The following is a 12,949-nucleotide window of genomic DNA, read 5'->3' as shown; positions in this document are numbered from 1 at the left end:
AAATGCCTATGGCAGGAAAAACAGTGTAATGTATATGTTTTAAAGCTTTAATTTTAGACCACCTTTCTTTTTGTACTTCTTACAATTTGAGGACAATTGCTTTAGAAATTTGTTCCTTTCAAGTAAAATCTGATAGAAAAGTGGCACAATTGACCTATTTCTTTGTTCACCATATAATCGCCTTTAGAATCAGTTTAAGTGTTTTTTAGTGTATTAGGCGGTGTATAGTAATACCGGTATATACAAAAGAACACCAGGGTTGAATTCATTTTTTGGTTTAAATTGCAAGATTTCATTTAAAAAGATGTTCTGAACTCTGATGAACTAGTGGTCAAAGGGAGGTTACTCTACATTTGAACATTTTCAAAATTGCCATTTTTGTTTTAATTTAATTATATGTATTAATCAAAATATACTTTCAATCTTTCAATATCTACTTATATTTATTTCTTCCAGTTTAATTTCAAAAACTGTAATTTTTCTAAAACATGTTTTCTTTAATTTTTTTTCACTGAGATATGTATATATAAAACTTTTCCCAATATGATCAAGTTACTGAGAAAACTGATATATTCATAAATTAATTTTACCTGGTAGAACTGCCGAGTTGAACCATAGCTAGGAACAATGCTCAGACCAAGACTCTCATTGGGGTGTTTATCGATCTCCACATGTATCTGAACGAAGCCATCAAACTTCCCGTCTTCCTCCTCACTCTCAGAGTAGCTGGAGGTCTCGGAATATACCAGCGGGCTTGGACTGTCCCCGAAACTCTTACTGCTGGCTAGGGACATGGCCGGGGATAGTTTGACTGCTGCGGGGGCTGTCCGCTTTTTCCCTCTGCTAATCTTCAGGATGACTCGCAGAGGCATCTCCCTGAGCACAGTTAAACACTCATCATGAGTTAGAATATTGAGGTCTGTTCCATTTATCTGTAGAATTTGGTCTCCTTCTTGGATCCCCTTCTTACTGCCTGTTGCTCTGTACGCAGCACCCCCTATTGTCACTGTCTTCACGTACACAGATTTAACTGTCTGGTGAGTTGGATCACTATCTATTCCTAAAATCATCCCAAGATTTTCACCTGGTAGTCGATGTAATACCAGCACTTCTTCTTCACTAGACTCGCCAGACGAGCCATCAATTTTCTGGTATCTCCCATACACACTGTGACCAGACGAACTCAGCTCGGACTCCGAGTTAGTCTCGTATGAGCTTGATGTGTCAGTGAGAACTGAACCGAGAGCACTCATCAGTGAACCTCCTAATGCACTATCTCGAGATGATTCTGAGTTTGTCCAGTTCAAATTAAACAGATTCTCTTTTCCTGGACCAAATGGATACTGATTTAAATTCCTTTTCTTAGGACTTTGCTCTGAGTAAAAATCACCTGTGTTGAAATTGTCCACATACGGAAGATACCCTCTTTTGTGTGGTGATCCAGATGGGGAAGATACAGATTTATTGGGAGGGGGAGTGGACATACCTTTCTCTGCAAAAGTTTGAATGTCAAGGTCAGAGAAATCGGAGTCTGTTGTACTTCCCTCCATTTTGGATTTTCCTCTGATCTCTAATGGCTTTGAAGGTGACACTGCTTTCGTCCTCTCTAAGTCATCAGTCTGAAATTCAAAAATATATTTCTAGAAATAAAGGTATATACTGGTAATCAGATTTTGTTTTTTTTTAACAGTGAAAAAAACACACTACCTGAATTTAACAAGTGGAATTTCATCAGGAAAGGAAAATGACACAACTTGAGGATATGAATAGTTTGTATGTAAATCTATTCAGTAGGAACCTTAAAGATATTGTGCTGCTTGCATCTATTCAAGATCATGATTCAAACTGCACTAAGAGACAGAAGGTTTTTTAATGATATATAAAGACAGTATGACTCATTAATTACAATATACTAAAAAAGACTGAAATTACAACAGAATATCTTGGCAATAAATTACCTTTTAAACCCTGTCCAGAAGAATTCTGCATATCTAAATATGGAATTCACAAAACAGACCAGTGTACATTCCTTGTATGGAGATTAACTGAATTATTAATGAAGGGGAAATTTCCTTATGCCAACGTACAATTAGACAAAGGCAGTCCATCTTTTGCAGTAAAAATCAATTGATTTACTCAAGTTTGCCAGACTACCCAAGATCATTTTTTTTTCACATGAAGATGTAGCTCTATGGAACTAAAGTAATTTCAGTAATGATTTATTTCAACCTGACTGCAAAATGTCCTTGAAAAGTTACTTCCCTTTATGCATCATTCAGCCAAAAAAAACTAAAAAATTAGGCCATATATATTGCGTTGGGTAATAGAAATGGGAATATCAATTTAATGAAATCCTCATCAATTAATAAATGAAATGACAGTTAAACTCACCTTATTAGCCATTTCTACAATCGCTGTAGTTGCCTGTACTTTACTTTGAAAATGGATTCCACATTCTAAATTCAAAGAAAAAATACGTTGGTTAAAATATTCAATACAATTTTTAAAAATAGCAATGAAAGGGAGACTATATGAAGGGCCAGCAGGTACTTGCTGGAATGTTACGGTATAGTTTTTCATGTATGATCAGACTTTTCACGAGTAATAGTAGTATTGGCGTATACATTATATGTGTTGCCACACATGTGACATATTCAGTGCCACACTTTTAGTATTAACAGCAATGTAATATAACATGAAAAAATCCTATTTCTGATTTGAATTAATTGATCGAAAAAAAGGTAATATTGACATATACATATAAAAATATACTCTACATCTTTTCAAAATTTGAGAAGAACATCTCCAACCAGATTCTCTCAGTATACCCCAAAGAACCTAATAAAAACTAAGGCCATATGCATGAAAACTGTACATAAGCTCCCATAAGCTCTGCCTATAGACACTTTTTATACACACCTGGTTATAAAGATATGTATGATACTCAGGACTTCATTCATGAATTTTATGAATTAATTGTGAAAGATCACGGGAAAAATGAAGACACAAGATCCACCTTCTCCTTAAAATGTCTCAATGTGCAATTCAGTAGGTAAGCCTATATGACAAGTAGGTCATATTTATAGATGTCACCAAATCAAATCCTGCCCAGATATCCAGACTCCTAGGATATCTATAACCATAAAAATATTTCATTGCCATTCTAAACCCCATTTAATCTCAGAAAGCAAACTTAAGTTTTTCTTACATTCTCTCCAAAAAAAAATATAGTTCCTTCAGTTCCTTACCTGTGACATGATTTCATTGTCTGATGCAAAACATGAAATATTTTACAATAGGATAGTTACTGTTCACTGGTTATAACCCCATATACAGATATAGGAAAGATAAAATTCCATGTCTACTGATAACAGGTTCATATTTACTCTGTCAGTAGGTTGTAGATGGAGATATAAATTATACACCAATGATTGTAATGGATTGATACCTAACCATCCCAAAAATGAGTCCACATTCCAGAGACTTCAAGGGAAACAATTCAGCATTATGTAACTCTGACATGTACTTATCTCCCTTTATAAATAGCAAAATTCCACCAAGACATTAAAATCCAATACCTGTTCACTTCTATATTTGATTACATTCTTTAAAGAACCATAAATTTAAGTGATAATAGCTTTGATGAATACTTGTATTACACTGGATGCATTGCCCACAAAATAAAACTGTCAAATGTAAGAATCATACACTATATATAGCACCTTTTACTTTTTAGTATGCATACCAAGTTTGTATAGAAATAAAAATACATTTACTGGGCAGTGACCTACTTAAATTCAAACAAACAGAGCTTATATTTTTCTAAGTAAAAAGCAATACCTGACAGCAATATTATTTAGAATTTGGATTGCTAATTTTTATAGACTAAAAATGAAACAGCAGGCTAGAATAAGATCAACTATTGCATGCACTGTAAGTGGTGTAAACTCTACAACTATGAGCATGAGTACATATACATTCTCTAAAAATTTTTACCTCATGCAGACTACCTCCTCACATCATATGACAGTATGAACTCCGAGTTTTCAAAGTAATATCATGCTTTAAATTGTAATAATCCTTGAAAAGACTTTAGTCAAGTAACTCACGGTGGTCACACGCCAACGGCACCAAGTTTTTTTTTTTGCATTTACCTTGTTAAGTGGAGTAGTTTGCTAGCCTGCAATGAATCTTGTGGTTAGACTGTGTCACATATATCACTCTGGGGATCATCCTACCATAAAACTCATTTACCATTCCTAGGGCTCATGTAATCCTCTCCCATACACTGGACTTTTAAAAACAAATTGTTTGATGCAATATTACTCAGTAGACAGAGTACCTCAGACTTGTTACTCAATGCGTATTAAGTGATATAATACATATTTATATGATCCATGCTCCTCTGAACTGCTGGAATGTAAACAGACATGTCCCCTTTATACCTGCTAGAAAAACTAATCACACCTGTGAGAATTCTATTGTTTTGTAGACAAGAGTTGACCCCATGTTTTATCCGATGTTCTTCCTTCCTTCTGTTTTGGAGTAAATTGACTGACTGTTGACCACCAGTATCCCCTTTCTGTTTATTTTCCTTGTTTGTGGACTTCCACAGCAGTCATATCGGGTTTTCTATTTCATCAAGGAAGCTAAGTTTTTGAGAGTATGCTGTCAAATACTTTGTCAACAACACATCCCCTTTAAATCCCACCATTTATACCAGACGTTGACGTTTTCCAAAATTAATATAACAGGAAAACATTATAAACATCTCGTAATTTATCCCAGCCTAGAAACCACACAAGACAGATTTCTTCATACATGTATTAATCCAAGTTAACATTTCTCAATACTTTGATAATTGAAATAAAATCACCTTTGACCATTGCTGTCAATTTCTTTTAAAGTATGAAGTGGCATATCATAACATTGCCATTATCAAGTTTAATAGCTTCAATCCTGGGGACTAGTACAATCCAAAACACTTCTAATATATCAACAAGTCTTGTGTTTAGTGGACTAGCAAGAAATCGGTGACTCAGGACAATAATTGTCAAAGCTATTGGGACATGGCTAACAAACACCATTATGGTCGATGGAACATCTCTAAATATGGGGTCTTTACGATGTGTTTAGTGATTAACATCGATTGTTTTTAATTGAATGCTCCATTAAGAAGCAGTTGAATTTTACAGTTGATCGGACTTGGTTCAGATCTTGACAATAAAACCTGTCAACACTGCCACAAGAAATGATTAACAGGTTTCACCAGTCATGACAAAGCTACAACATTATAAACAAACTTATTTTTTAATTTTGCAATAAATTACTGCATATTATCAATGCCATCTGATTATTGTAACCTCTAAATATCATAAACAACTTACAAATAATCTCTTCCGATAGTTTTTATTAATGGCCATATTCTATGTCAATAAGACACTTGTGTCAACATGGAATAAAATGTAAACAACAAAACAATATATATTGAGTAAATAATTGAATAAACTCATAAAAAATTGGCTCTGGTTGTAATCATGAAATTATGTTCCAATAGAGTCAGTGTGTTTGACATAAACAAATGAGACACAGGTTATTTCTGGTAAAAGCCTTACAAGAGTTATCTCCCATAAGCTCTGCTAAACTATTACAAACAGTAGCACTAGTTAAAAAGAATAATAATAAAGAATCTGAAAGGGTCTTGGATACATGAGGCAGTAAGCTCTTACAAATTTTTGCACAAAATAAAAGAAATATGTATCAATTAAAAAAAAATATTTTAAAAAATACTAATTTGTATGTGTCTGGCTTAGGTAAGCCTTTGCCTATTAAAATCTTTTGTGTAAGACATATATATACATTTAAGTTATTATAAACAACATTATACTATTACAGCAATTTTACAATAAAATATATCACTAAATAAATAGTTAACGAGATTTTTTTACTTGCTTTTGATCTTCTGCTTCTTTACCCAATGCAGTTAAAATAAAAATAAATGTAATTACCCTGACATTATAAAAGGAAAAAAAAAACACTACCAGCATACAGAAACTTATTGGGTATGGTAAATATTCAGACATATACTTTTGTTTCATTTGTAGATTATAAATAGATTACAAGGTCATTTTATCATTTCAAGGATATAAAAAATGCATGCAAAGTAAATGTAGAAATTGGTTTTACTCAGATTTGAGTAAAAACTGAACACAACTTTTGAAAAATAACAATTAACAAACATCCAGTGGATAAATCCTCATCATGCATTACAGAAAAAGTTAAAATTAACTGAAATGAAACAGGGACCCATCATCCTCAGGTAGCATGGGATGGAGGATTCATACGGTACCAGCTGAGGAATTCTGGGTAAAATCGCATTTGAACTCACTGGCAGTGCTGTGCTCAAGGTCGAGAGAAATCGTCTGAAAGATAAATATACATATCCTATACATATAAACAAATACTGGGATTAATTCACAAAGAGTTCTTTAAAAGGATATCCAACAATTTTCTAAAAAATAAAAATCACACATTAATTTATTTTGATATCTTTAAGCATACCATTCTCAGCCGCCTTTTTTTTTTTAAATTAAGATGTAACATTGATAAACAAAACAAAAAAGATTTTTAAAAATGGAAGATTAAAAATTAAGAACTATAGACCAATTAAAAAGACTATCTCTACAGACTGAAGCTTTTGCAGTGTTGCTATCAAACAAATGATGAAAATAAAAGTCACAGTTAAAGCAAAGTTAGCATACAAGCACATCAAGCTCCCCATCAAAAATTCATTAAACCTACATAACATTTATATAATTAAGCCTAGATGCCAAGTGTTTCATTATTATTTCCATCTTTCCTTGCTATTACTCGGTTTTCACAAGAAAATGTTATTTTTATAGTGTTGATTTGACTGCATTGGGACATTAAATCTCATTTGTCTGTTTGCCTGTCAGTCTATTTGTCTGTCACAAAACTTAAACCTTGGTCATATCTTTTGAATGAGAAGAGATAGGACTTTCATATTACATATGTGTATTACCTGTGACAAGAACTTTCTAAATACACATAATTTTTGACCATGTGACCCTGACTTTTAAGTTCTACCTACTTTTCACAAAAATTTAAACATCACTTTAAATTGGCCATAACTTTTGAATGAGAAGAGATAGGGCTGTACCATTTCACAGGTATATTAACTGTGACAAGACCTTTCAAAATATGCTATTTTGCCCCTATGACCTTGAATCTTGATGTTTGAACTACTTTTCAAAACTGTTTTTTTCCCCTTATAACTTTTGATTGAGAAGAGATAAGGCTTTCATATTTGACATCTACATTACCTGTGACAAGATATTTCCAAGCATGCTATGATTTCTGACCCCTTGACCATCATGTCTGACATGATTTTCACAAAAATAAAATCAACTTTGGTGATAACTTTCTTTTGAATGATATATGATAGGGCATTCATATTTCCATAAATAATGACATCTCACCCACAAAGATACTGAAGGCCAGGGCCACAATTTCTTGAATTTGCGTGTTTTCCCTTTAGAAAAATAATGAGAACTAAGAAATTTTAACACCAGCAAACCATGCTAGATCAAGCTGAATCAAGAGGAAACCCAGATTTTTCTTTCAAGAAATTACTTGCCCAGTTATAATAGATGATAAAAGTGGGAAATGATTAAAATGTCAATAAAAAAAGTAAAATTTATTGACAAAATATAATGTTACTATAATTATAAAATGCTAAAATTATTGTGCAAATTAAATCAACACACTTTTGAATATTTTGGTGCCAGTATACATTATCAAACACATCAGATGTATATTTCTATGAACAGAGTAAGTCATATGTTAGATTTCTCACAGTGCATGATCCACTATTTATAGAATGTGTATTACATGTATACAGTAGAGTACATTTATAATCAAAGAGCATCTCTTACAGATATATCCGAGTACTACCTATATCAAATTTCCTCCTCCTGAAATAGAATGGGCACATTCTAAAGTACAGTGAAGGTTTTATATATATATTCCCAAATGGTATAAAAAGGAAAAATATTCCAAGAAATGTATTGATCATCCTACACAGTTTTATTAGAAAAAAATTCTCATGCTACCCATAAAATCCACAGTTGATAGATTAACAAAATAAATGGAAAGGCATTAGCTACAACTCAAAAAGCATTAAAAGAAAATAAATGTTTTCTAGTATGTGGAAAAAGCCATTTTCCTGGTTATGAGCCACTGCAAAATTGCTTATTTGAATTGGTTGAATAAGCTTACCAAAAAGTTCTCTCCCCTTTTGATCACCAAGACGATTGGCCCAGCTTTGAGGCTCCTGAAGGATTGGTAAGCATCTAGGAGGGAGAGGCCCTGAAGGGGTTTTCCATTCACTTCAACTATTTGATCACTCCTCCTGAAATCCAATCAATTTAAAGCTTGTCATTTATTTAGTTTATTCAAAATATCTCCAGTCAAGTCTGACTAAAAAAAGATGACCATAACTTTCCTTTTCTACTAAAACTACCTCAATTCTTAATAACCATAGTGACTGTGTTTATCATTATATACAAATAAATAGCAATTTTTCAACATCTATTTATTTGTATGCATTATAATGAGATAAATGACCTTACTGTCAATAGTCTCACCTAAGTCTCCCATCCTTATCTGCTGGTGAACTGTTATAAATATCCTGTATAAATATCTGGCTCACCCCCTTACAATCTTTTCTAATCAAAGATATTCCAAGTCCTATCCCATTCTCTGGAAATGAAAGAAATCCAATAAGGATCTAATTCTATAGACTTAATGCTGACATTTTTTTTTTTAAATTCACTTTTCATAATTAAGCCATAATTTTAAAGTTATTAAATTTAAATACCGTAAATCTGGAAATTTTTACGTCGATTTTATTTTGCGAATTCGGGTCAAAATGGTGTTGATTAATTTTTACGTTTCAAAATTTTGCGAATTACCACTGTTTTGTTTACATTTTCTTATTGGTAATTTATTTTTAAGAAAAATATTTTTGCGAATGCAATGAACTCGCAAATTTGCTAAAAATTTATCTACAGCAAAAATTTCCAGATTTACGGTAAACATATTTTGAAATACGTGCAAATTTGGTCAATTCATGTCTCTTTTATTTTTGATATACAAAATTAAACCTACTGTGCAGGATAATATTTATACATGTACAGAAGACAAAAAAGAAGCAAAACTGGAAGTACTGTGAGCAATAAGCTCACTAAATGATACCCCCCTCCTCCCATATTAAAATAATGGCAGTGTCCATGTTTTGCTATGGGAAATCCAAAATATGTGTCAACTCAAAAAGTAAAACAGGAGGTGCACAATGGCATTATGTAATAAAGATTCTCTGAAAGTTTCATCAAATTTCATTCAGTGGTATTAAGAGGATTTGCGGATAAGAGATGATTACCCAAAAGCATAACAGAAAGACTTATGGATGCACAGACAGATGGACATCCCAATTACTTTATACCCTCTGGCTTTCCGAGCCGGGGGTATAATGACATAAGAGGATTAATTGGTGAAGAAATTCAATAAAATTTCACTGCCCAGGCAAAGATGGTTCTTTTTCTAAAAATTTAGAAACTGGTTCCCTAACCTTTGTGAAGTAGAATCTCTTGCAGAGAACCGTCTTCGGTTTGACCAGTAACGCCATCTTGATCATTCACCGACCTAGGCATTCTCTCCTCTATTGAATCACTGAGTCTGTTGTCATAGCTACTGACATCAGAAAAACGTTTTTGTGTTCCCAGAATTTCATCACAGAAAGAAGCAAGGTCATCAAAACTTGGGGAGGGGGAGTGCCCTGGGGTGGAGACAGGGCTTCCATCTGATGAAAAATCCACAGGTGTGGTTCTGCCAGACTTCAATGATGGACTTTAAAAAAAGATTTGTTGTATTACTGTATATACTCGCCTATAAGTCAGTTGTATTTTTTAAGCTTATTTTAGAAAGATTGACCTTCTCAAATACCAATTTTTTTTTATATCTCGCCTATAACTCATACATAGAGTTTTGGACCAAAGTTTAATTCCCAAAAATCTGACTTATAGGCTAATATTTACATTTGCAAATGTTTTCCTTTATATAACACTACTGAAAGCAAGCGTTTTTATAACTGTATAAATACAGGTACGGGGTCAAGAGGTCATAGATGTGCGTTTGGATAAACGTTCGACGTAATCTCTGTGTGACGTCGTAAAGGGTCGACGCGCGTATAGTGGATTACATACATGCAGTTGGGTTTGAAAAATAACGCATTTCGCACGTTAAAAGTAATAATCAGGCAAATTTAAAATACGAATTAGTCACATGTGTAAATATAAGTAATAAGGTATCATTTTTTGAGTTTTATTGAGATGTAAATCGGGTTGGTCACGTGATCAAATCCCATAAAGCCCGAAGGGCTTTATGGAAGATTTGATCATGATACCTTATTTCTTAAGTATATACAGTACATTTGGGCAATTCAAATTCATTTAATGAAAAATTTAATAAGAAAGGATTCTGTGAATATAGTGACAAAAAATCATTATACAATCAATTCAAACAGTATTTCTTACAAATGTTTCTGTGAAACAAAGATGCCCTTATATGGTAGACCAAGGCCAAGATTACAGTTTTTCAGTGGTAGGTCAATTAAATTCCAATGTCAAGTGGTCAAAAATAAAATCAAACTCAAGGATGAAGAGGTCAAAGTGTTGGTACCCAAAGTTAAGTTGTGTCACCAAGAATACACATGAAATGTGAAAGCCCTGGAACTAACCATTCAGACTGATTGTATATTGTTTCTCCCATTGGAGAATTTTTCACTCATGCAGAGACGTCATCCTATGCCGGTGAAGGGCTTTAAATTTAGACCTATACTTGGCACTCAGGCCCATTGAGCAGAGAGGGTTCTTTATCATGCCAATGCCTACCGCGACACAGGACCTACGTTTTTAAGGTCATATCCGAAAGACCTGTGACTTTCACCTCTAGTGCCAAGCGCTTGGCGAAGGAACAGTCACTACCTATGTTTACGTCTTAGGTTTGACGCACCGCTGTGATCAAGAATTGAACCCGGGCCTCCCAATCATGAAGTGAATGCTCTACCACTAGACTACCATGACCATGCAGTTTAACCATTCAGAAATTATGATCAAGATATATGTTTTTAAAAAGTATGTCATACTCTAAGGTCAAGGATAAGAGGTAAACAAATTGAAGTCTGAAGAAAGAAAGATCTTGACAAAAAAGGGTTCTGAATCAGGTTTAAAATATAAAAACTCCAGCAAAAATCAATAAGATAATATTATGTCAGGTTCAAGTTTTTCAAAAGTAAGTGAAGTAATATATAAATATTGCATGTAGTTGAGTGTGACATTGAAAATTTTCACCCCAAGAAAACCATTGTCAACCGAGGCGCAGCCGAGGTTGACAATGGTTTCCCAGGGGTGCTTATCATTGTTACACTCAACTACATGCAATATTTATTATATTATACTGAATGTTTTATACAAATACATATAACAGTGAACCGTGCGCGCATACATTCTGCGCAGTCGCTATTTTTTGGAATACCACCCGTCGTCAAGCAATGTTGACTGTTGCTACGCAGGAGGGCGTGGCTTCATTATTCAGCGGGTAATAGTGATTGTTATCAAATGTTTCATGACGAATCAGATTCAAGTAATTTACATGAAAGTATAATATAATATATTGTTACAAGAGGAACGTCATGTCACAAGGAATATACAGATGAAATATAACAGCTATAGCATGAAAAACCATTCAAAAGTTATAGACAAGGTTTATGTTTTTCAAGGTCATTTTGATCTGAGATCCTAGTTTATAAATCTAAATTAAGACTTTCTGGATTATATTGACATACCTAGATGCACGAGACCTTGACCTTCTACAGAAGGTGATAGATACAGGACCCTTTTTGAGTTGTCGGAATTTCTGTATGGCCTCTTTATGAGAAAGGCCTCTCATTGGCTGGTCGTTGACCTTCAATATCTCATCTCCTATAAGCAGATCAGATGCTATCAGTCTAACAAAGTCCTTATGTAAATGACATGTGACAATATCGATCAAACAGCTGTTACTGTCGTCAGATCAGTTTCATTATATCTAAATAAAGATCCATACTTCATACAAACAGAGGACAAACTTGATTGTAAACAGTGATTACATGAGTAGAGGTGATTCAATGATCTAAAATGTTTGTCTCTTCAGCGATCTCAAATTCTGAAGTGTTTATAAGAATAATGATATTTTAAAACAAGGAAAATAAGGAGATTGATAAATAAAATAAATAAAAAAATAAACTGATATACAAAATCTATTATCTATATAGGTATAAGACCAAACAAACAATATACAAAAACAAACCAATTAACCCCCCACCCCCAAAATTTGACCTGAACTGGTACTGTTACTTGTGATCAGTCAAGATGCTCAATAGCACAAAGAGGTAAATATTCCCTTTACCTTCTTTGATGCTTCCTTCCTCTGCTACAAGTCCATGAGGTAGAATTCTTCTGACATAGATTCCTAGACTTCCCCTCTCAGAGTCACTGCCCCCTACAATTGTAAACCCTAGCCCCTTTCCTCGGGCCCCCTTGTGGATGGTGACAGTCTGGAAGAGTTCACTAGAACTATCTTCTGTTTTCACTTTGTCTGTATGGTCCAGAGGTAGATCAAACCTCTGAAAGGACAAAATTAGATGATATTATTATAGAACTATGACAAAATTTTACATATGAAACTATATGACATCATTAGATATCAAACTATGACAACATTATATAGATCTTAAACTATGACAACATTATAGATATCAAACTATGACAACATTATAGATATCAAACTATGACAACATATTATATAGATCTTAAACTATGACAACATTATA

At 33.5% G+C, this 12,949-nt stretch overlaps 1 protein-coding gene across 1 annotated transcript in view; it reads right to left on the bottom strand.

Moving 5' to 3' along the window:
- The window catches only part of LOC134266075 (uncharacterized), a 56,331-nt gene that overhangs the window by 19,801 nt on the left and 23,581 nt on the right, over positions 1-12,949 (bottom strand). The window contains exons 6-14 of the mRNA XM_062748314.1: positions 12,526-12,742; positions 11,924-12,059; positions 9,650-9,927; positions 8,667-8,781; positions 8,299-8,431; positions 6,350-6,422; positions 4,468-4,617; positions 2,392-2,456; positions 591-1,619 (exon numbers count right to left, since the gene is read on the bottom strand). Coding sequence (XP_062604298.1) covers positions 591-1,619; positions 2,392-2,456; positions 4,468-4,617; positions 6,350-6,422; positions 8,299-8,431; positions 8,667-8,781; positions 9,650-9,927; positions 11,924-12,059; positions 12,526-12,742 — 2,196 coding nt within the window. The remainder of the gene's footprint in view (positions 1-590; positions 1,620-2,391; positions 2,457-4,467; positions 4,618-6,349; positions 6,423-8,298; positions 8,432-8,666; positions 8,782-9,649; positions 9,928-11,923; positions 12,060-12,525; positions 12,743-12,949) is intronic.

The sequence above is a fragment of the Saccostrea cucullata genome, unplaced genomic scaffold (assembly GCF_032062105.1).
Source record: "Saccostrea cucullata isolate Sc308-1 unplaced genomic scaffold, CSIRO_AGI_Scuc_v1 ctg256, whole genome shotgun sequence".
NCBI lineage: Eukaryota > Metazoa > Mollusca > Bivalvia > Ostreida > Ostreidae > Saccostrea > Saccostrea cuccullata.
Note: the sequence above shows the minus strand (reverse complement) of the source record. Positions and strands in the feature narration are given on the sequence as shown.